The sequence below is a fragment of the Rhea americana genome, unplaced genomic scaffold (genome assembly GCF_003343005.1).
Source record: "Rhea americana isolate MKP2758 unplaced genomic scaffold, rheAme1 scaffold_27, whole genome shotgun sequence".
Taxonomy (NCBI): Eukaryota; Metazoa; Chordata; class Aves; order Rheiformes; family Rheidae; genus Rhea; species Rhea americana.
The window spans coordinates 6,802,910-6,825,478 of record NW_028186390.1 but is presented as its reverse complement, the minus strand read 5'-3'; the positions used below and the strand labels follow the sequence as shown (position 1 = coordinate 6,825,478).

Below are 22,569 nucleotides of genomic sequence, written 5' to 3'. Positions count from 1 at the left end.
GCCGCCGCCGCTCGTCGCCCTGCGCCGCAGCAAATGGAGATGGCCGCGCTCAGCACGGTGCCCACAGGGCCGCCTGCGAGACGCCCCCGCTCCCGGCCTGGCGCCGCACTACCGAGGCGGCCGGCGCCTCCGCCTCGCCCGGCGCCCCGATGCAGAACCTCTCGACGTGCTGCTGCAGCAGCGGCCGGGAGCCGAAGCGCATGCGGCAGCCGGGGCAGGGGAAAGCCCTGGCGCCCGGCATCGGGCCCGGCGGTGCCTGGCGCGGGTGGCCGGCGCTGCGGCGGCGCGTGGGCCGTTGCTAAGCGGGGCGGGAGGGAGGTGCCGCGCGCGGCCTGGCCCCGGTTGCCTTGTGGGCCGGGCGCCGCGGGGAGGATCCCGGAGTGTTTGGCAGAGCCGCCCTGCAGCCCCCGGGGGAAGAGCGCTGCCTCTCATTTTTAGGAGAGCTGAATTGCTGCGTGCACTGGTTCGGACGCGCCGCGCGCTTCCTGGGTGGCCGGGGCAGACGTGCTCCCTGCTGCTGGGGTGAATATGGTTAGTGCAACCACCCTGTTTTCAACAGCTGATCTGAAGGGGGAACAGCATAGGAGTAGCAAAACCACGCCGAAGGATTGTCAGGAGGATTTTCCTGACCACGCATGTTCAAACACTGGCAGCAGCGATGCACTGAGGTGAAACTCCTTTATACGCTACCTGACACTTCCACATCTCCTTCTACTCTGGTGAGCAGAAGAAGAATTGCAACTGGCAGCTCCCCTGTGTTATGGCTGATGCTTAGAGGGAGAACACCAGGCTCCTACACAGAAAACAAATGTCCTCCACTTCTGCCCAGCAGGCTGAACATGGAGTCTGACAGCCCAAAGACAAATTCCTTCCGCCCAAGGACAAATACGTCGTCTGCACAGACATCCATACCAATGCAGCCATTCAGCGCTGGTGACTCCCAACACTTTGCCATCCCTGCACAGCACTGAAACCACACAACCACCAGCTCAAGGGACTGTTGGGCCTTCAGACCTGTCACGGGCCAGACAGCATTTTGAACCCACCTCCATTCTGCAGCTCCCCTGGCCAAGCTGCAGAGCAGTTTCAGACTTTCACAACGTCTCACCCTGTGCACCAGGGCTCTCTGTTCCTGTGTACTACCTGCGTCACATCACACCCAGCTTTTCATGCCATATTTAGTCCAGGTTGGTGAGGTATTCAGCCTCCACCCCTACAATTCATTAACCCTCAGGGGTAATGCTGGCTCCTGCTCTGCAGTACCTGTTTTTCCCCTCCCCGATTGCAAGATGCAGTCTTTAAATAAGGAAGCAACAGCTCTTTCCAGCATCCATCAGTTTGTTCCTCATGGCTGTGCCTGTTCCCAGAATCAGTTCTTACACCCCTCATCCCACTATTTTCTCAGGTCATTTTGTTTTATGAATACTGCAGGTGAAGGGGCACCTGCAATTTCTTCTCAGGGGGATGGAGCTCTCTCTCCCACGCAGCTGATCATTACAGCAATTAGCTTCTGAAGAACCTGCTGCTTGAACTAAGCTAATTTGCTCAATTAGGTGATCTCCAGAGGCAATCTAACTCATTACAGTTTCTTCACTTTAAACCACACCAAGTCTGTTTGGATAGCAGGGATGTAGAAGTTGAAGCAAGTAAAGCATCAGTAGATGACACTGAGAGCTCCTTACGTGTTAACACACAGGTCATTCTTTTCCCTCTCCTGTCAGATAGATTCCTTATTCTAGACAAGGCTATTTTAGCAGTACAATGATGTTTTTAAGCATTTAATCAGCCCACTACAAGTAGCTATCTAAAGGGATTTGATCTGAAAGACTTCTTTGTATTTAGCCTGTTTCCTGACAATAACGCAAATACATTTGTATGAATTTTCACATCATTTTTACAGGCATTTAATATGAGAGGGTTTTAAAAAAGGATAAATGGAACTGATGCAACTTGCACAGACAAAAGGCAAATTTGATGGAATCAGAGGTACAACCTTCAAAAGGAGCTACAAGATCATAGAAGTATCCTGGGGATCACAGAACATTCCCAGGCCACCAGCCTGGCTCAGGTCAGTAGTGATAAAAAAAAATACCTGTTAGTCCTCTTAGTACACTAATTTTGTGTCAGTGTCCAAGTGACAGCACAAAACTAAAAGCACAATTGTAACAGGAACATCTGGCACAGCCAAAAGCATTCCCTTTAGTTCAAATGCAAAGATCCATGGCTAAGCACTGTTAATTCTACTACACATCTATCACTTCTTTGCCTGATCAGGAGTAGATTAAAAACAAGCAAAACACAGTGTGAAATCCTGCCCACACCAAGGTCAGCAGGTGTGTCTCATCATTTCAATGAGACCTGAATTTCATACTCAGTGTGCAATTCTACCCACTGACTTGCACAACTGTGTCGATACTCCTCAATCAAAAATGTTTCTGTACAAGCTCAGCTTAAACAGACACTGAAATAGCTTAGGCCACAAATGAGTTGTTTGTAAAATCTTTTTTAATCTAATAGAAATGTTTTCATGAATTTTTTAAAAAGATTTCAATGAAAACAGCTTTGGATTCAGACATTCCCTTGCCATGTTGTGAACAAACAGCAGCATTGCACTAGGAACAGGAAGTGACACCAACCAGTCGAGCTTCACTGTCTATTTTGTATGAAGCAGAAAAGAAGTGAACTGCTTTAGTAGAAGATAATTTGAATTGAGATATATATATATATACACATATATATTTTTTTGAACAAACGTGGGCTATCATCTCACCATCGGCTCTCCCTTTTTAAAGGAAGGGTATAGCTTCTGCAGTCTGAGCACTACAGTAATGTTTGCCAAGTGGAAAAATACAGCGGGAGAAGAAAGTATTTATCCTCAGTGCTATTAAAACCCCAAAGTTGCAAGTCCCTTTAAAGGAAGGCTTTTCTTACATAAGAAAGACAATTAGAATTGGCAAACTGATGCAAAATATTTATTCCAAGTTAGTTATTTTTGATGCAGTAGTTTTTCCCCCTCATACAGACTCAATGTGATAGTCACTTTTTTAAATCTGTAAATAATGTTATCAAAATAATCTTAATCTTTGAAATCTCACAAAAATTTATATTTTACAATCCACCCTGAATATCAAGGCTGCAAGAAGAAGAACACAAACAATTCCTATATCCAAATATTTTACAGCTGTACCCAAAAAAAGAAAACCACAAATGCCTGGTTAAGTGATGAAGCTCCCCGAGCCGCCAAAAAAAATAAAATAAAAAGTTCATGTTATTAGCATTAATTTAACACAATTAGAACTTCAATAGCCATTTTGTCATTGACAATGATTGTTTTAGCACATTGTTACCGCACAACATTATGTAATGCAGGCGGCACTGTTAGAAGCTTGTTGTTGCAAAGATCAGTCAGTCACTTGTATCCTGCTTACAAGACTGAACTTGTGCACTGCCCCACAAGGGATTTTCCTCAAAATTTGCTAGCTGCACAAACTTCTATTAAGCATTAGGGCAAAACCAAAAGAAAAAGCTAAAGAAGCCAATTTCTCTCTTCTTTGGGATACAATTATTTCCCTTGTGCATGAAGTATCAACAACAAAAGAAAAAACTGAACAGACTGGAGACAGAATAAACTGTTTAGTTTATACCCCCAAACACATGTTGAACTATGAACTGAGTTTATTGGGTTGATTTTATTTATTTTAATTTTCTTGTGCCCGCTTTCAGGCATCGTCATCTGAAGTTTCACTGCTACTAGTTTCTGTATCCGAGTCCTCAATCTTTGTCTTAAAAGTGCTTCTCCAGTGGAACAACAGGCTGGAGCTGCGGCCCTGAAGAAATCCATTCTTCCCAAATCCGTTTCTTCTTCGCTATAGGAATGAAAATAAGTTTCAAAACTAGCACAAGTGCAGAAAATTATCACTGACCATCTGTAGACATAGATCATATTTTTAATTGTATATCCTCTCTCGGTACAGTTAAGGCAGTCATCTATTGCACTACTATTTGGGTTCAGTCCCAAATATCCTCTGGAACATCCTGAAAATTACACTGCAGAAGACTTATACATAAGAAGGGAGAAGAAGAGCAGTCACTGTGGCAACAGCTGTAAACATACCTGCTCTGATTTAATTTGGAACTCTTTGAGCTCATCCTCTGTGAGGGGAAGGTAGTTCTCATCATTTTCAGGATATTCCTGCCATCCCATTTCTTTCAATAACCTGATTTGAGGGAAGAGGGCACAGGAATTAAAGCAAGAAAACAGAGACAAAGGAGAAAATAGTCTATCCATAAAGCACGAGATTTTGTATTAACCATTCCCAATTAACCAAGAAATCATCTTCTATGTTTTACTTATCAGTGCCTGGTGTTTATCCAACATTTTTCATACTCTGTTTTACAAGTATTTAATCCTCAGAGCCCTGCACACAACCACTCTGGCAGGAGGAAAGCAAGGCAGAAATCTGAAATTCTACCCAGGGACACTGAAGGAGGACATAAGCAATCAAACCAGTATCTCAGCTCAGGATCTTCTAAAACTTACTATCCACTTATATTAGATGCTCATATGCTGCTTACTCGAGCACRATACAAGTCAAGATACTAAACAAATATTTTCTTACCCCCTCCCAACTTTGAAGTATTTAAAGCCCCACAGGAACAATGTAAGAAAGTGTGGTGTGTGTGTGTGTGCGTGTGTTCCCATGATTCTCCCAGACTCTCACATTTAGGATACCTCTTGTATATTAACCAGCATGACACTAGACTGGCTGCCTCCCTGTGTGGGCAGGTAAATATCTAGGCAGCATTACCACACAGTGACGCAGCATTAGAGAAGCAAAGGAATTTAATTACAGACCTTGGCAAAATATTGGCTCAGCTGTCAGTGCCTTGTTTTACTTTTAGCAAGCCTCCACCCAGATCAGTACTAGTAATGAAGCCCACACATCTCTAGCTCAGTACAAACAAAGCTAGTGCTGCTTCCCAGGCACAGAGCTTTCTCTGAAACAGCTGTCGTCTTCTTGCAGTGTCAGAAGTCTGCCTCCTTTATTCCAGACACTCCTATTTTGCCATTTCCTCACCTGTGTTCTGCTTCCAATGAATGAGAGAGGTTTTCTCCTTCCTCTGGCAAAGGGAGAGAGAGGCCATTCTGATGGCAATTCTCTTCCCAATTTTCCTTTGGTTCTGGTGTGCTGTGGCTCTCCATCTAAAGAAAAATGAAAGTGTCAAGGTGTGCTTGCACAGACAGCACTGAAGAACAGTTTCAAGTTCAAGCTTCTGCTCTTGAAGTGAAGTAAAATCTTTCACTTAGAGTTAGTGCTTTCAACAGAGCCTGGACTGACAGTGCTTGAAAGCAACTTCTACCTGGCCATGACAGGAGAACAAGGCATGAATGACATTTGTCAGGCTGCAGTCTGATGTCAAGGGAATAAGTGCTAGCATTACAAAGCCACCATTAGTGGCTTCAGAGTCAGAATAAGAAAACCATGAGAATGATATACTCTTAAGGATGCCCATTATATGAACATTAAACTACAAAATGTATGTATTTAAGGGTCTAGTCCAAGCCTGAGGCTCGAGCCACTATGCATCTTTCACCAGCACTAAATTCAGCTTCACTGTTGATGTAGTTTGACAAGGAGTTGTGAAAGGAAATTAAGATCTTAACCCTGATCTCACTTGCCTGAAAACAGCCAGCTTCCATACAGAAGAGCATTGAAACAACATTGTGAATTGCTGTTTGCACCTAGTATTTTTACACRTGCATATCAGCATGCACAAAGCACTGAGTTTCCAAGTGTTCCCATTTGTTGCTCTTTATCTCAGTGGCAGCATGGCAGAAGGCTACTACTGGCAGGACTTCAGTAAGCAGCTCGCTATCAATACAGGCACATGTGCGCTAGACCAACAGAAGCTAGTCCTTTTCTCCTCCAAGGTCTGAATTACATACACTGCTCTGTTTTTTCAGCACCTAATTCCTTAAATGCACAATGTCCAGATATACAGCAAAGATGCTAATCTTACATCATCTAGCTTGTCACATTCTCTGTTCTCCGTGATCTCCCCATTCCTGTCATCCTTCAGTGCCTTCAGGAACTCGCTCTTTTTATCGGTGGTGCGGCGCATCAGCTTTGTCAAGCGTGAAGAGCAGATCTCAATGGGAGGGGTGGTGCTGGAAGGACTCTGGACAAGAAAGGTAGAACACAGAGACTTTTGAACTGTACTGCTGCTAAAATGGGCTCTTCATCAGTGCCTGTGCTTATACCTTTTAAACATCTGCCTGAGTTTCCTGGCTGGCTCTCAACCCCTCAAGAAATCTAATGTCAACTTCCCATCAAAATCCTGACCGGCTTTACAAATTCACTTCTCTTACCAGCACATTATTCTCCCAGTTACCACTATTGACTACTTTTTTCTTTCTCTGGGTGTTCATTCATGTGGCCATGAATACACGTATTTTGTTCCTGGGCAGCGCAACTCTCTCAAGTAATGCCAAAGACTACAATAGAAAATTGGTGCAGAGAAAAATCATGAAGCACTCTCAGCCTACTGAGAAAAAAAAAATCCACAAAACACCACACAAACATACACAACAAACAAGGAGATGAGGTTCAGTTCAAACTTGTGGCTTAAGCCATCCTGGCCAGCTCTGCTCTGAAACTAAGGTATGGGTTGGTACTCTCCTTCCAGGGAGTGGTCACATCCTTAACCACAGCTACATGCAAAACAAGCAGCCTCAGCCCTAGTATACTCCCCTGGAAAGCACACTGATGATGCCTGCCCACCTATACTCACAGCCCAGAGGGTTCTCTGTAAAGAACTGACATGGACAATCCTGGACTTTGTGAGAAGTCTACTCGGTTCAATTTACAAACTTGAAGTAATCTCCCATGGTTTTCAACAGTGTTTCTCATAGTGTTTAGCTTTCTTAATTACCTCAGATCTGTAAACCAGGCATAGAGCACAGCAGTTTGCACAGCAGTAGTGTCCCAGCCACAACRGTACTATTAAAACACTGCTAACCAAGATGAGCTTTCAGCTTAATCTKTTTTGTCACTTTGACTGGACTTGAAAAAGAGAAAGTTAAGGATGTATTGTGTGAAAGTTCCCAGCCTCTTAAGCTCCTGCTCATATATGGAGTTCGTCTTTGGCTACTCTGAGATGATGAGAAATTTACTCATTAATATGGACAATTGACTCAGTTCAAAATAACAACCTAGAAGCTCACATGCAAAGCATTCTTCCTTAAGTGCTTCGATTTTTCTCTTTTCCTCAAATTAAAAACAGTCTAAAAGTTTCCTGAAGCCTGTAATGTTTTTCCTGTCTTCAACTAGACCGAGAAGCTTGCAAACTCAGGCTCGTCAAAATAAATCTACTTTACTTTACACAGGTCTCTGTACAAAGAGCAAGGAAATCAAAATATTTAGCGAGACAAGAACAAGGCAGCAACTGCTGCTTCTATTTCCGGTGCCTGCTGAACATAAGACGCTGGTGTGTGATATGCCTCTGCTGGAGAAGTGTATACTGTAAGTAACGCCTTATGGCAACATTTGTCAGGTAGTCTTCTCAGATTTTACTCAATTCAATATTGTGAAAGAAACTGGGCAATTGTAAGAGACATAACAAATGGCTGTGAATGTTAGGATAAAAAGCTAGTATAGTACTTTAGCGCTCTCAACATGGTAATTTGACTGCAAGTGACAGAAGGTAACAATGAACAAAGACTAAAAATTAAAAGTCTTCTGGTAGTTTGGAATATTCCAATATTGCACTTGAGCTCTTCACTACAAACAATAGCCTTTTTAATAGTGATGCATAGAACCGCTGATGTACCAAGACTTAATTTCTACACATCAAGGAAACAGTGGAAAACATTACAGCTAATGCCTAATAACAGATTCTTGAAAAGGGACTGAATTTCATCTGTTTTGATGTTACTCAGAACCTTCTGCAGAAGGATTTACAATATTATGAGACCATTATATAAATGCATACAAGTAGTCATTTTTTGGCATCTCTTCTAAAGGGAAAATTTAGCCCTTTGACTGAAATGAGAAATTTCTCAGATTTCTTACAAGGAAGTTGAATATAATCTCAGATTTGCTCAGGTCTCAGGCTATAAAAGGGGTGGCTACTCATACAGAAGTGCCACTCTGTATGATTTTAACAGTTTGGGCTACAGAGTTAAGGATTATATTAGATTGGCTTGCGGGGACCCTGTGACAGTGTTAGTTAACATCTTCCTGGATTTCAAGACACTGGTCTCTTATGACTAATAGTGCTATTTTCAACACTTCTGCAGGAGATGCATTACCCATTTCAGAAGTGAAAAGGGGGGAGATTACATGTAGTAGGCCATAAGAGCTACAACTAATGTATTATTTGCTGGCCATGGTCCTGTTCATACTGCGTGTCTCCAATAAATTAAAAGAAAAATGTATTACAAATGCACAGTCTCAGCTCGATAAGATTAAGATCTTTTTGTTTAGTTGACTGATGTTAGTAATACAAGCAGCAGTAAAGAAAGTTCTGTTATTTCTAGGGGTAAAGCCCAACTGCCTAGTCCTGTTGTCAGATTAATACTTACAGCCTTACTGAGTAAAGTTTCAGGCAAGAGCTTCRCTGAAGAAAAAAGTCAGAGATTACTTGCATTACTACTCTGTGATATAAAGTGCACATTCCCTCTCGATACTTACCTGGAGGTGAAAGCTTATTTTGTTTACACATTCATGCTGCAAAACTATGCATGCTATGCTGTGCACTGCACAGAAAGGTAGTCACTAGCACAAAGGACTTGGTCTAACAACAGGCAGAAGATAAAAGGATACAATGCAAGATCTAGACTCTCAAATGACAGACACGCTTTTTAAGTTTTGCTCTGGTGACTGCCTTTACACTTAGTGGTTAACACAGAAAAGTATAGGCTGTTTTAAGGTAAATCCTACAAAGCAGAGAACCATAGAGATAATAGATTTTCTTTTAAAATATCTGTAAAGGAGAAAGATAAATGCACAGACAACTAGAAAAATCACTATTTAAAATGCAAAGAATGCTAATTTTAAATTTTGTCAACAAATCACTTATAGCAGTCTTTATTATTATTAAACATATGATCACAAACCTATTGAGTTTTGTTTCCTAAGATTGGAGGGAAAAAATATTCAATGCCACTTTTCCATCAAACCTTGTGCAGTTTCAAGACCCAAATTAGCATTTGGTATACAAACTACTTGACAAAAATTTCTTTACTGTCCCCATCTATGGGAAATTATAAAAATGCTGGCCAAAATGCATCACAAGCACTGCTGAAGTGTTAGAGATTTATATTCCAGAGTTCTGTCCACACTTCAGAAGAMAGACGAGAAGTAAGTCAGTTTTAACCTCAGTGCACTACACCCTTCCAACAACAACATTAAAAACAGACACTGTAGCTGAAGAGTAGAAGTGTCCACATACTAAACTCCTTAAACCCTTAGGAATGTTAAGAGCTCATTGCACTTGATCCTGTTCTTCTAGAGAGGAAGAAAATGAAGTTAGTCACTCTCCTTCATCTCCTCCTATATTAAAGAATAGCATAGGAATCAATTTACCTTTCAGTTCATGCCTGTTCTTGGTATCTGCACTCTGATAACACAGACCGTGGACACTGATTCTGTGCATTTCTAATTACTCATGCAGCATTACTTAAAGCATTTGTACCTTATGATATTGAAGGGAAATTCTAATACCTCTGGACAAACACCAATGGCAATGCTTTACATCTGGATAAGCTACATTTTTATTTCTTTAAGTGCATTAGGGATGTGGCACAACAAGAATGTACAAGTGAGTCATTCTTCAAGAGTGCAAAACCAGGTACTATGTACACAGGATCTTGTTTTGTTTAAGCTATAGTAGGTGGCAGCAGTAAAGTTACCATCCGACCTCTGAATCCAACCCCTTACCTCTTTGGGAGAGSTGAGGACTGAGCCACTCGCCAGTACCGCTGGTTTGGTTACAGACACTGGACTGGTAAAGGCAGATTCACGGCCAGAGGAAAGTGAGCCTGGTTTATGTTCACTTCTGTTAGCTTTCCATGGACTTGGCTATATTGAAGAGAACACAAAACACTAGACAGTAAATGGTACGGCACAAAAATGGGTTGATTACAAGCAGTAAAACAACTTAAACATTACATTGGCTTAAATTGTCTGTTGTACAGCTCCCCCCCTCACACACATAAAGGCCTCTGTCTCAAATCTCAAGCCTAATCCTAAAAATCATTGTTYTTTTTTTCCCTCCATCTTCTTCTAATTTCCCCAGACCACATCAAAATTCTGCTTTGTGGTCACCAACCTCTACTAAAACACTGCTAGTGCTTGGAGAGAAAAATCCAATACTGTCCATTAGCTGGAACCACAATGGAATGACACAGTGTATCCTTGAGCTAGCTATTTAGAGCCACGGTGTAAAACATCCCAGTTACATTCCTATTTCAGACACGGGAACACTGTTGCCACAAAAAGGTCTGCATCTCTTGACAGGAACCTCCCCTGTGTGAAGAAGAAACATCAAAGGATGCTTCCATCTGGGCTGAGAATGAGTCCTTTCTGTCATATGGCTCTGTGTGTCCATCACTGCACTGATTAAGGAAAAAAAAAATCAAATAAAAACTAAAAGGAAAAACCTTTAGAATTTATTACCGAAAAACCAGTTCATTAAAACGTAAGAGAGCTGTTTTGCTCTCGATACTCTATGCACTATCCATTCAGATAACTGGCAGTTAGTCTGCCTGAAAAGCAAGGACTTCAAGATAAATCTTTGCTCCTTGGAATGTTGTTTTTGGGCCTCTCTCAAAGCAAGGACAAATCCTGTACAGTGACAGCCTATACTGCAGGGATCCTAACAAGAGACTTACATCAAGTAGTGTGAGCAACACACCTGTCAGAGCATTAAAACACACTGTTCCTTTGAACAGCTAGACTTCAGAGGCCAACTTGAAGCCATTAGCAAAAWAATCAGTGCATACTGGGATTAAATTAAACCTGAGATGAAGCAAATCTTTCTTTCTGCAAAAGATGAGAGTAAAAGCCATTATTTCAGTATGCTGTCTTTTGGGTGTTTCTTTTCCTTCAGGGGAGACCATGAGCACATTCACATTACTAATCTTCTACTCCAACTTGAAAACCAAGAAGTGTTCACCTTACTGAATGAATTATTTGGCACTCACACTACAGACTCCAAACATCCCCTTCAAATGTAGAAAAGGGCCTAACCTGCACAGTATTAGCTGGTACTAACATCAGGATGGAGAATTATTTTGACAAGAAGCTCCTCTTTGCAGATTCCCACGGCTGTCTGGTTCACACTCCTTGGTTGCTAATTCAGATACTTCTAGGCTGCTAACTGTTATTCTCCCAGATTCCACAAAGGGGCAGCTCAGACAAATTCAAAGACAGACCCCTCTCAGTATTTTAGGGAGGCTACTGGAGTAAAGTAAGACCCAAGAGGTAAAGCTGAACATCAGAAGGGACTATCTACAGATTATTACCTTCATATACGTTACTTAGTGATGAACAACAAGCTGTCTTTAAAGAAGGTACTTGTTTCCACTGCAGAGTTCTTTTCTTCTCAATACTATTTAGTACAACTAACRAAAACGTTTGCCTGTGACAACTTTCCAATACTGCTGAATTCATCAACAGGAATGTTTCAACCCCTCTATTACTTTAGGCAAAATTTCCATACAACTTTCTAGAGTCCTCAGAAGAATGCATTCTACCGTAACTACCTTGTTTGTACAAAAAGTCACACTATTTTTCTAGCTGATATGTTGCCATATCCTACAATTTAAATACAAAAATCTAGAATGCAAGTGAGCTACATAAAATGCAAAACCGCCTAACAAAAAAAACCCAGTATTTTTGATACAAACTTCCATACCACAGTCACAATGTTGTCTCAGTAAAACAAAAACATTTCTTAAATTATTTATAAAAATTAAAGGGGCTATTTCAACGGTGAACAGAGATTAACAAATCATTGGACTCCTCCAAAATAGAAATTTAAAAGATTCTAATTTCAGGGCACACTTAGGAAATGCTTTGAAAGAGTTTTGACTAGACTGAATTAACAAAAAGCCAACCATTAAGTGCTTTAGAAGCCACCAAAACAAATGCAATTGTGACTGCAGAGCAAAAAATAGCAGCTAACTAAACAGATTTTAAGTCCAACTYCTACAGTTCCAAACAACAAGGTATACCAGGAATGGCAGTACCATTAGGCACATTTACACAGCTTTCAGAAGCCTATTTCTCTCTCAAGGTCTACAGTTTGTGCAGCACTATCGTCCAGACCTCCCAACATATTTTGCACTCAATAGCAACAGCTAAGACAGAAAAGCTGTATTTCTTTCTACTTCAAATAAAACAGATTTTTTTTGTGACCAATCAAGGGGACAACCTCCTAGTCTGGATAGAAAATGTATCACTGGCTTTACGCTTCAAAACCACTCAAAATACTCAGACCAAAAATAGATAAGACTATATATACACATACATCAAAGCTGTACAAGCAAATATAAAAGCCATAGGAGACCCAGTGACCATCAGAAACTACATCTTGTATAACTTCCGAATTCTAAACAAGTACATGCATGGACTTACTGGCTTGATTCAATAAATATATATTTTTGTTAATAATCCTTCATAATGGGCCAAATTATGCCATGACACTGAGATCAGTTTAAGGTTTTATATTAATGATTAGAATGACTATCAAATAAGGCAAGTTTTTTCCTGCAGTTGGCAGAATGTGATCCGAATTTCAGAAGAAACTTATAAATGGTAAAAAGTTTTAACTTTACTTTCTTAAAAAAAATGTTAATTGTTTTGATTTAGCTGTTACTTTTGAAATGTGCAAAACTCTTCTAAGAAAGATTTTGCTGGAATATATCAATCAGGACTGGTAATTATTCCCACACCTTTCTAAACAAGAATTTAACTAATAGCTTCCTTGGTTTAGCTTCTTTAGTACTTGAATACCAACCCTGCACGATTTTTAGGGCATCTATACATGTAGATTCTCTGGAGAACAGGGCAAGACAAAGTCTAGAACTAACATAAGAAACAAAATTCACTTTTTTTCTAACACTTCTCTATTKCAATCACAAAGAAGGCACAAAATCCATTACTTTTTCAGATTAGTCTTTAAGGCTCAACTAAAAAGCTACATTGCAGGATGCTACAATCTAATCTGATCTTAGCCCAATTGTGTTTTAAGCATGTCAAAATAYCATAATCCAATAAAGTTTTCAGAGTAGTTACATGAACAATTCAAGGACATCCTAGCACACATTCCACCTCTCCAGATCTGCCTGTTTTATCTAATTAAGACAAGGATTTGTAACACATCAGAACATGACCATTGGGACAGATGTTCAGTCAAAACAGAGGTAAGTTTTATATACGGACAGGTTAAATGGCATTTTAACAGGGAACAAAAGCTTTAAAAGACAAGTCTTGATTGTAAGGGCTACTGCTCCAAAACCCACTATTCAAACTCTTATTTGTTAGAGGTTTGATTCCCATGTCAAGGGAGAAATTCCTCCCTTGATCCGAGTTTTGTTTTTTGKTTTTTTAAAACTTAGCTGGAAACCTCTGTACCTTGGAAGGAGGAGCTGCAGGTTTAGGAACCAGATTTTTGTAGACACTTGGGACAATAGTGGTGGCTTTGTTGCCATTTGCCAGGTGAGAAACAGGTGATGTAAATGCAGCTGAGAAGGCAGCAGCAGGATCCTCTTTTGAAACCTTTTTGATGACCAGCATCTTGGTAGGTTGCTTGGCACTAGGAGGGTTTTCTATAAAAATAAAATCAGAAAGATTCTGAAATATAAAACCTCAGTTTCATAACAGCTTCAGTACACTGTTCCAGTTTCTCCCCTCTAGTCTTATATGCTACACATGCCCGATTCTGCGATTGCTATCAGCTGTTCTTTTGTTTTAGCTTCAAGCAGAGATATTGGGCAAAAAACATCAAAACCCAATTTTTTCATTTAAACCATAACAGCTCCCTTGAGCTGAAGGGAAAAGTCTACAGCGACATCAGCTAACAGCCTTGCGTCATGCTGCAAGAATCAGAGCAGCTATTAGCATTTTTCTGAGCAACTGTGAATCAACTGTGTTAATTCACTAACACAGCAAAAATACTTTGCTTAACTTACACCTCAAAAGATGTGGCACTCTCTCAACAAAAATAATTAGTATTTTTCTTAGGCCAAATCAACACAACTTCAGGACTAGAAGAATTTAGAGAGCAGTAATAATATAAACACCTAAAACTAAATATAAAAACTAAATAGTTTTTTTTAATTAGAATAGTAAATACCTGACAAATATGGAAGACAGTACAGTCTCGTATTATAGCAAGAACTCTATTTTTTGTACTTTTACTTACTCTTTAGAGTACCGAAGCTAATTAGTCCAGTTGCATTCTAGAGATTAACAAACCCATGTTTAGTTCCTAGAACTGCTACCTTGTTTCAGTCTAGTTTCTTTTAAAAGGCATAGACTCTCCCACATCACAATCAGAGGTAAGTCCGTTCCAAGTTTAAAAAAAAGCAAATAAATCCAAACCATTGAACTATGACAGTGTTGCTGTATTTCTAAAGATCTATGAAGATCACAAACCAGAAATTGATGTCTCGTTCACTCACATCCGCTCTGTCTTTCCAGTGATGTCTGCATGAAATTACGATTGCAGTAGAATGGTAAGCAAACAGAGCTGTGACATTACTGCCACTAGCAGTTTTCCATGACAAGAACAGGCAGGCAAAAAAGACCAAGAGATTAGTGAAGACTGCGGAAAGAAAACAAAGGAGAGAAAACTGCAACTGTCTCCTTCACTCAAGCCCTCAGGATCTTCCGTGTGCAGAAATAAAGTAGCGTTTAACWATCAGTTGTAACTTTCTGCTTGAGCATCACATTCCATGAAATGACGTAAATACCTCTACTTACCCCATACTCCAGAAGGCATCCCTAGAGGTTTGTTCTGGTTGTTCTGTCTTCCAGCTTCTGGATTCAAAGATGGCTGTAAAAAGACAGTCCAACTGAGTACATTGTTATATTGCAAATAACAGAAAAGCCTGTATTAACATACCACACTCCTAGTAACCCAACAAAACACAAGCAGGTTTCTCTAAACAGCGCTTGAATTAGAAGAGTGCTCTGTCACAAAATATCTAAAATCAAATTTTTAGTCTCCTTGGCTTTTGCTCTATTTCCAGCACAACTATCAGAGTGTTTAGAAGAGTATCTTATTCCTCTACTGTATAATTAAGTAATTTCTGCCAACTAATACAGCCATAAAAGAATTATTTAATCAGCACCTCAAAGTGTAACAGAGAATCAACATCATCAACATGTAAAGTTCTTCTCACTTCCCATATATATGTATTTTTATTTATTATTATTATTTTTAAACAAGACTCACATTTACAGTTCAGCCAACAAAGCAAGCATGCTAGGCTTCCTGATAGAAAGGAGAGGCAAATATAGATATATGCTTGTCTGTGTGTGTGTATATATACATATATATTTACAGACAAAAAAAAGCTACATGTACATTATTTATGTTAAGCTCCACTTTTCAGAACAATAGTGTATGCAGACTGTGTTCTCTGCAGACTTACCTTTGATTTAGTATCAGTGGAACAACTAAGGTCATATCCAAGCTCAAGGCAAAGAGTACAAAAGTTACAAATACTCAGTGACAAATGTTCCTGACAAGCTATTCCTCTTCCCCCAGCTAAAGTTCAAAATAATCTTTTTCGTCTTTTTAGTGAATTCTTCATATATTAGTTACTATGACCACAGCATAAGTCTCTAATAACGAGCTTCTGAAATAGCAGGCATTCCTATTCTATACAAGTTAGGAAAAAATATTAAACCATAGTGTAAATTACTGCCTCAGACTCTAAAAAGTCCTCTCAATGCTTCATTTCTTAGGTCAGTTTTACTGTRATTGTGCTCACATTGCAGAAGAACTTCAGGCTAGCAGCCAGTTTTGCAGACCTTCCAGAAAAAGTGTTACCATTTCGCTGGCTGCACAGGCCTACCAGCTACATACTTAGCCACAGTCTACATTAGCTTCACCRCTATGGCAAAGACAACACACGAGTTATTCAGCAAAGTTGGCTACTAGGCTGTAAAGTGCTTGATATCATCTTCAAAAAAAGTTAGGGAAGTAATTACAGAAGAAACAGTCATGTATTTGGGGAAAGATGCTCCTCAAGGCGCTGAAGAGAATGACGAGGTACACGAAAGACAGTTAGTCTAAGATAGAATACAACTGCAAATAATCGTAATCATTATGATAACATTCTACATTTCAACAGGCTTTCGACAGTCTAAAGAATAGGCTCATAGAAATTCTGAATCACAACATTTTTGGGAAATCAGATTAACAGAAGTCACCTAGATACAAGGTGTTAACTAACTAGCCTCYGAGTAGGCTACCAGTTCCTATAGCAGGGGTAGCTGAACAAATCATGCAATCACTCCCTAAGCATAAGACTGAAAAGTCCAGCAACTTAATTCAGACTGGCTCACGTGGCGGTTTAAATGGAGTCTCTATGTTCAGGCCTGAAGCCATGTGGCATTCAYATATTTCACTTCAACTTCTAACCTCCCAAACAAAAGCAGCAACAAACTGCCACGACAGTTTTAGCTATAACTAGCTTTCCAGTGGCAAAGTCAAACAAGAGATTAGGTAAAATGTTCAAGACTGACACAAACAACTCTGCATACTCTTATTGTGAGAGGCAATGGCTTTAGCACCACAAGATGAAGTAACTGGAATCACATTAGACTCATTTACCAGTGCTTCAGAGATGATAGTGACCTCATTACACTGGTCAAGAAGAGTCTAGAGAGCAAAACACAAGCTACAGAAAATAAAATGCTTGGCCTAAAATAAAATCTTCATCATAAGACAAGAGAAATAAAAAAAAAATAAACTGTAAGGAAAAAGCAGTGAAGGTGCACACACCTCGACGTATTAGTATTTAGGAAYGCATATGGTAAGGATAAAGCAGAAAGTCCAAGTATTACTTGGTAAAGTTTGGAAAACTAAACATATTCTGGTAAAAACAGAATGTAGATATAAGAACTATTGTACTGATAATACTCCACATGAATCAGAATGCCAGAATAAGAAGAAAACTGATCAACTGGAGATACCGATGGAAGAAAGACGTGGTAGAGAAAAAGCATTGATCCTTAAATTAACAGAGATAAGTAAACAATATTTGATAAGAAAGTACTATTCCAGAAAATCCAAGGCAGATGGCTGCAAAGGTCTGAGCACGTCATGAATAACTTTGGGAAGGATATCACACACAGTAACACGTACCAGAATATAGGGGACAGAAAGAGCAGGTAGGCTGAAGGTACACCGAATAGATATTCTTAAGGAGCAAAAATGGCTTTGTGAGCAAAGCCACAAGGCAACACAACTACTACTCTTGTGGCAAAGTGTCACCTTTTGAGTTTCACTGGTGTTACAATGCTGTCTTCAGTTCATAATAACCATTTGGCAAAATATTATAATGTGCCAAAACCCATGATCCAAGAGGTCACCAAGTCCCTAGGACTCTGGATACTAATTAACTTATAAGCACTGGGATCATTTTGTTARTCTGTAGCGATCTCAAACACTAAACGGAATGTAACTCTAGATCCTTGCTACCTACCAAAGCTAACAAAAATGAGAACCAAAAAGCCACTTCTCATAGCTGCCACTTCTAATGAGAAGCTATACACTTACAAAGTCTTCTTCCTCAAATTGTAACTTCTCTTTATCTTCCTTCTTCTCTTCCCTGGCTTCAACAGGCAGCTTTTCTTGAAAGGTGGAACTTTTCCGAGAATGGAAGTTGCCATTCCAGTGGCGATGAACTCCTGTTCCTCCTCCGCCACGCTGGTTGACACCATCATGGCCCCGTGAGGGACCATGCCAGCCAGGCTGACTGCCAGAAAGCCCAACATGAGCTCCTTTAGAAACACCAGAATCTACAGAATCATGGCGGAGAAGGGATGGCTGATGCCAGCAGTCTAAACAAAAAGGAGATAAGTCAACACAGCATGAAGAATTCTAGAAACATCAGGACGTTTTTCTTGTTAAGTCAATATTCACTAAATAACTACTAGGCCAAACTTATGCTACAGTGTGATTATCTCAAAATAAACCAGGCTGAACAATGTACATACAATTACCACAGAACCTCCTTAAAGCCTGAACACATGGCATGGGAGAAGAGAATAGCACAAGTTTCCTACAGAGCATTTTGAAAGAGTGTACTTTGAAAAAATATTGTTTATATTCTGCAGAATTCTCCATTCTGTAGAATATTCCAGGATGTTGGTTTTCAGACTGTGTTCTAGTCCCTCTTACTCACCTCCCGCTGTTCTGAGGGGTCCATTATTGAAAAATCCATCAGAAGAATTGTGTCTCCTACGGCTCACCCCAAAGCGGCCCTCTCCCCGTGAAAGATGCTCTCCATGTTTCTCAAAGCTGGTTGCAGGGGACTGCAGAAAGAAAAAGGTGCTGTAACGAAGCACTCTTTAGGGCATTCTGTAAGCCTGTTAGACCAAGTGGGATAGTTTGCAAAAACAAACAAACAACAACAAAAAAAACAATTCCCCCTAAACCTCCACATTGCTGTACTAGAACACAGCGTCTGTATCTATACTGCTTAGCTGACATCAAACATTCATCTTAGTGCCATCAAAATGGCATACCACTCCATCTTACACAAAATCAAGAAGAATTTAACATACTGAACTTACCAGCAGAGTCTTTGTAAACACATATTTCTTGCAGAGTTCATTTAAGAAATCTTACGAATGATACACAGGTGTTCATTCACTGACAACCCTCCCCACCTCCAACACACACACACACACACTCCGGGCAAGAGAACTGGTAGCAACAAAAGATGTGAACAGTCTGACAAAAATTCAGATACTTAAGCAAAGAGAACTTTTGGGCTGAAAGAACACGGATATCATGGAAAATACTAATGCTTTTAGCATAAAAACTCCAAAGAATGTGTTACTCTTCACCTTGTTTCATTTATAAAAATTGCAGAGGCTAGGTTTTAAGTGGATCAAACATTCTGAGTTTATTACCAATGAGCAATCCAGCAAGAGCCAGATTATTTTCATGAATCAAAAAACAGAGACCTATATGCTAATCTGTAAATAAGTGGCAGGTCAAGTTTTGACACCCCCATGGTCCCCCCACAGTGTTGGWGCAGTTTCCTTAATTCCTTTCTACTTGGGATTCCACTCAAGACKCAAGGTAAAGACACTGAATTACTTCCACGTTTGAATGCAAAGAATTGTTCCTCCTCTGAAATAGAAGGGATGCATTCGCTGAAACAAACAAATGTGATTTTTTCCACCTTAAGTTCCCCCCAAAAGCTTTTCCTAGATATTTAAAAAGACAAAAGAAGTTAAAATGAAGTTCAGGAAAACATTGGAGCTTTTTCTTTTTCTTTCTTCTTCTTCTTTTTTTTTTTTTTTTTTTTTTTTTTCATAGCTGTAACAGCAATTGATCTGCATTGAAATTTACCTTGGCTGACTGTGGCGTTGAGAAGTTAAGCCAGGCAGGAACAAAGTCATGCTGCGCCATTTAGGTCCAGTGTCTCCCTTCAATAAAATGAGGCATCAAACCTCATGGCCAAGATCTGTCAGTGATAAGAAGAAAATAATATTCCCTGTCATCTTTCCCAAACTGAGATAACCACACAATTCTACTTTCCAAAACCTGATCTATAATAAAAGGAAGGAAAAAGTGCTATAGTTTTTTCAACTATACTTAAACACAGCTTTCACTGCTGACTTTATTTCTCTGACCAAGATAGTACCTGGGAGTGTTTAAGTTCTTACCTACTTGTTTACAATTCCATTCTAAAAACACATTCTACGAAATTCATGATAGGAYAGGCTCTAGAGTTGGGAAGAAAACAGAATAGCATACACAAATCATTCAAGGCACAGATRTATGAAAGTCTAAAAATGCCAGGATTTGGGATCCAGTCCTTCATTGCTTGCTGTCTCACAGTCTACAAATGGGTGATCACTGTGTATTTTATTCCAAGGGCAGTAAATTAAATATGACTAAACTGATAAGGTTAGAGACACTGAGTGCAGATCAGAAACCTAAGCTCACAATTCAAAATTCTATCCAGATCCACCAAGTTCCACACACTAATGAACATCCTATGCTGAAATTGCCTTCCAGGTAAGGAACCAAATGATTAGGGGGGAGAAAAAAAAAAAAAAAAAAGCTGGCTGAAGGCTCTGTATCTTAATGGAAGTTCAGTTGAAGATCAGCCGATATACCTCACTGAGGAACCTGAAGTTGAACTGTTCTTCCTGATATGTCATAGCAACTTTCACTGATCAAAACCTTAAAAATTCTTATTTTACTGTTACTCTGTTTTGGGCCACGAATAAGTCAAAACCATAAGGCAAAGGAAAAAAGTATAAAGATCACTTACGCAGAGTTTTGCCTCCGCAGTCCAATGTCCTCGCTTTTTTCTGTGYTTCACTCAGACCTCCTGGTTCCTTCTTTCCCTAGGATGCCGTAAGGCCAGCCTTGAGGCAATAGTGCGTCTTGAAGCAGAGCACGAGAGGCCGCACTTCGTGCCAACTGTGCCCTTCACCCCCTCAGCTGCTCATTTTAACCTCTCTTTGCACTCACACTACAAAAAAAATACCTAAGAAGGTAATTTATATTTTTAAAAAAGAACCACGACCACGTTCACCTCATTAAATTTCCTCTGGTCGTGGTACTACAGAAGTCAGCCTTTACATTACAAAAAGGTTTGTCAAGTCTGCATGACAACATTCAGAGCAACCCCATGGTTAATACTGAACAGATGCACCCAAGTCTGCTGGATAATTCATGGTCTGTAGCAGATGGATCTGAAAACTCTGGAAAAAAAGACTATGTTATATAAAAATGTTTGCCTGAAATAATGAGATCTAAACAAGAAGCATCTGTCCAAGTGCTCTTAAAATATAAACTTCATTTTTAATCGCATACAGTAGCTAAAAAGGTATAATAATAATAATAAAAAAAGAATGTTTGGATATACTCTGGACTTCACGTAACTTATAATGCTCCACAGAACTAAGCACTACTTGATGCAAAGCTCAAAAGCAGGCACAAATATTTCTCTCCCCTGTTCACCATTTACATGCTGAAACACAGGTCACATGAACAGAAAAATGCCAGGTCCAAAAACGATCTCTTCTACTCTACTTCTTGTAGATTGGGTGCTGCTTTTAAAAGAAGACAAATTATTCAACAAGAGCTTCTTGTTCTACAATGGAGAGTTCAATTCTGGGTCATAGTCCTCTTCCATCAAAGAGGTGAGACAGAAACTGTAGTCACTATGAAGAAAAAAAAAACAAAACACAAACCATCAATACAAATAGCAAAAACATGACAAAGCATGGCTAGAGAAGAACAGAAGGAAAAAAAAGAATATAGTGTACATACCAAAAGCTATTTGAGCTCTGATCAAAAACAAAATTGAAATGATCTAATTAAAAAAACTTCTCCTTATAAATGGCATGTATGCTTATTAAAGATCACTACTCAGATTTAATTTCTAATACAGCAATACAAACAGTATATTTAGCATATGGAGAAGAGAAGGGAAACTGCATGCAGCTGATGAAGATCTCCACATTTCAMAGGAACTTTAAAATCTGTCGCTAAAGTAATATCATGAGACCCCAGGCAGCAAGCAAGCTTTGCCACACCACATGCCTCATCTTCTTTATGTTCCCACTGTATTCCTCACCTGCTCAAATACAGCCAGACTCCCTTGTCAAGAGACTATTTACTCATGATATTAATTTTCTCCTTCCTTTAATAAAACCAGTGTATCTATAAAAACTCCAAAATGTGCCAACTTTCTTCCCATTTTCATCAGGCAATAATTACATTATTCTAGGTATTTAAAAAAAAAGTAATACAAGGATACTCTATGATTACCATGGCCTTTGAGGGCTGTTCTCCCTTCCCTCCAACTAGACTGAAATCCTCACATCCTCACACTCTTTTTGCCAGGGATTCCTCAAGGGAACATTGAGTGTTGAGATAGTACAGGAAACTTGGGTCCATACTACTCATAGCAAAACCATCGATTTATTTAATAAAATCATCCCATATAAAAGTGCTTACTGGGAACCCTAAAGAAGCTAGAACAAGATTTCTAAGGAAGGTAAAGAGAAGATATGGATAAGACTGGATAAGACTAGAAATCCATCTAGCTTCCCCTCAAATAGCAGAACTAAAATACCTTTTGAGATACTAGGCTTTTATGCCACGTGCAAGATGTGGGCACAGCATGGGTAACCCACAACAGTCCCAATCTCCAGCCAGTAAAACAGCTCATTTTAAGCCTGTTCCTTTGGTTCCCAGTTTTTGAAAACAGGTATCATGCGTGCTATTCCTCTGCTACCAAGACTGCCTTAAGTGCATACACCACAGTCAGCTCCACAATTTTACACCCAAGTT

At 39.8% G+C, this 22,569-nt stretch overlaps 1 protein-coding gene across 1 annotated transcript; it reads right to left on the bottom strand.

The window, feature by feature from the left end:
• Positions 1 to 2,950: 2,950 nt before the first annotated feature.
• GPBP1L1 (GC-rich promoter binding protein 1 like 1) lies at positions 2,951 to 21,454 on the bottom strand. Its single transcript, XM_085308127.1, has 11 exons — positions 20,537 to 21,454; positions 19,606 to 19,720; positions 18,428 to 18,557; positions 17,800 to 18,083; positions 14,991 to 15,063; positions 13,641 to 13,834; positions 9,942 to 10,082; positions 6,022 to 6,180; positions 5,079 to 5,203; positions 4,115 to 4,217; positions 2,951 to 3,866 (listed from the first exon to the last, which is right to left on the bottom strand). The coding sequence occupies exons 2-11, from the start codon at positions 19,663 to 19,665 to the stop codon at positions 3,720 to 3,722; spliced, it is 1,416 nt and encodes a 471-aa protein (XP_085164253.1). The 5' UTR covers positions 19,666 to 19,720; positions 20,537 to 21,454; the 3' UTR covers positions 2,951 to 3,719.
• Between the last annotated feature and the right edge of the window lie 1,115 nt (positions 21,455 to 22,569).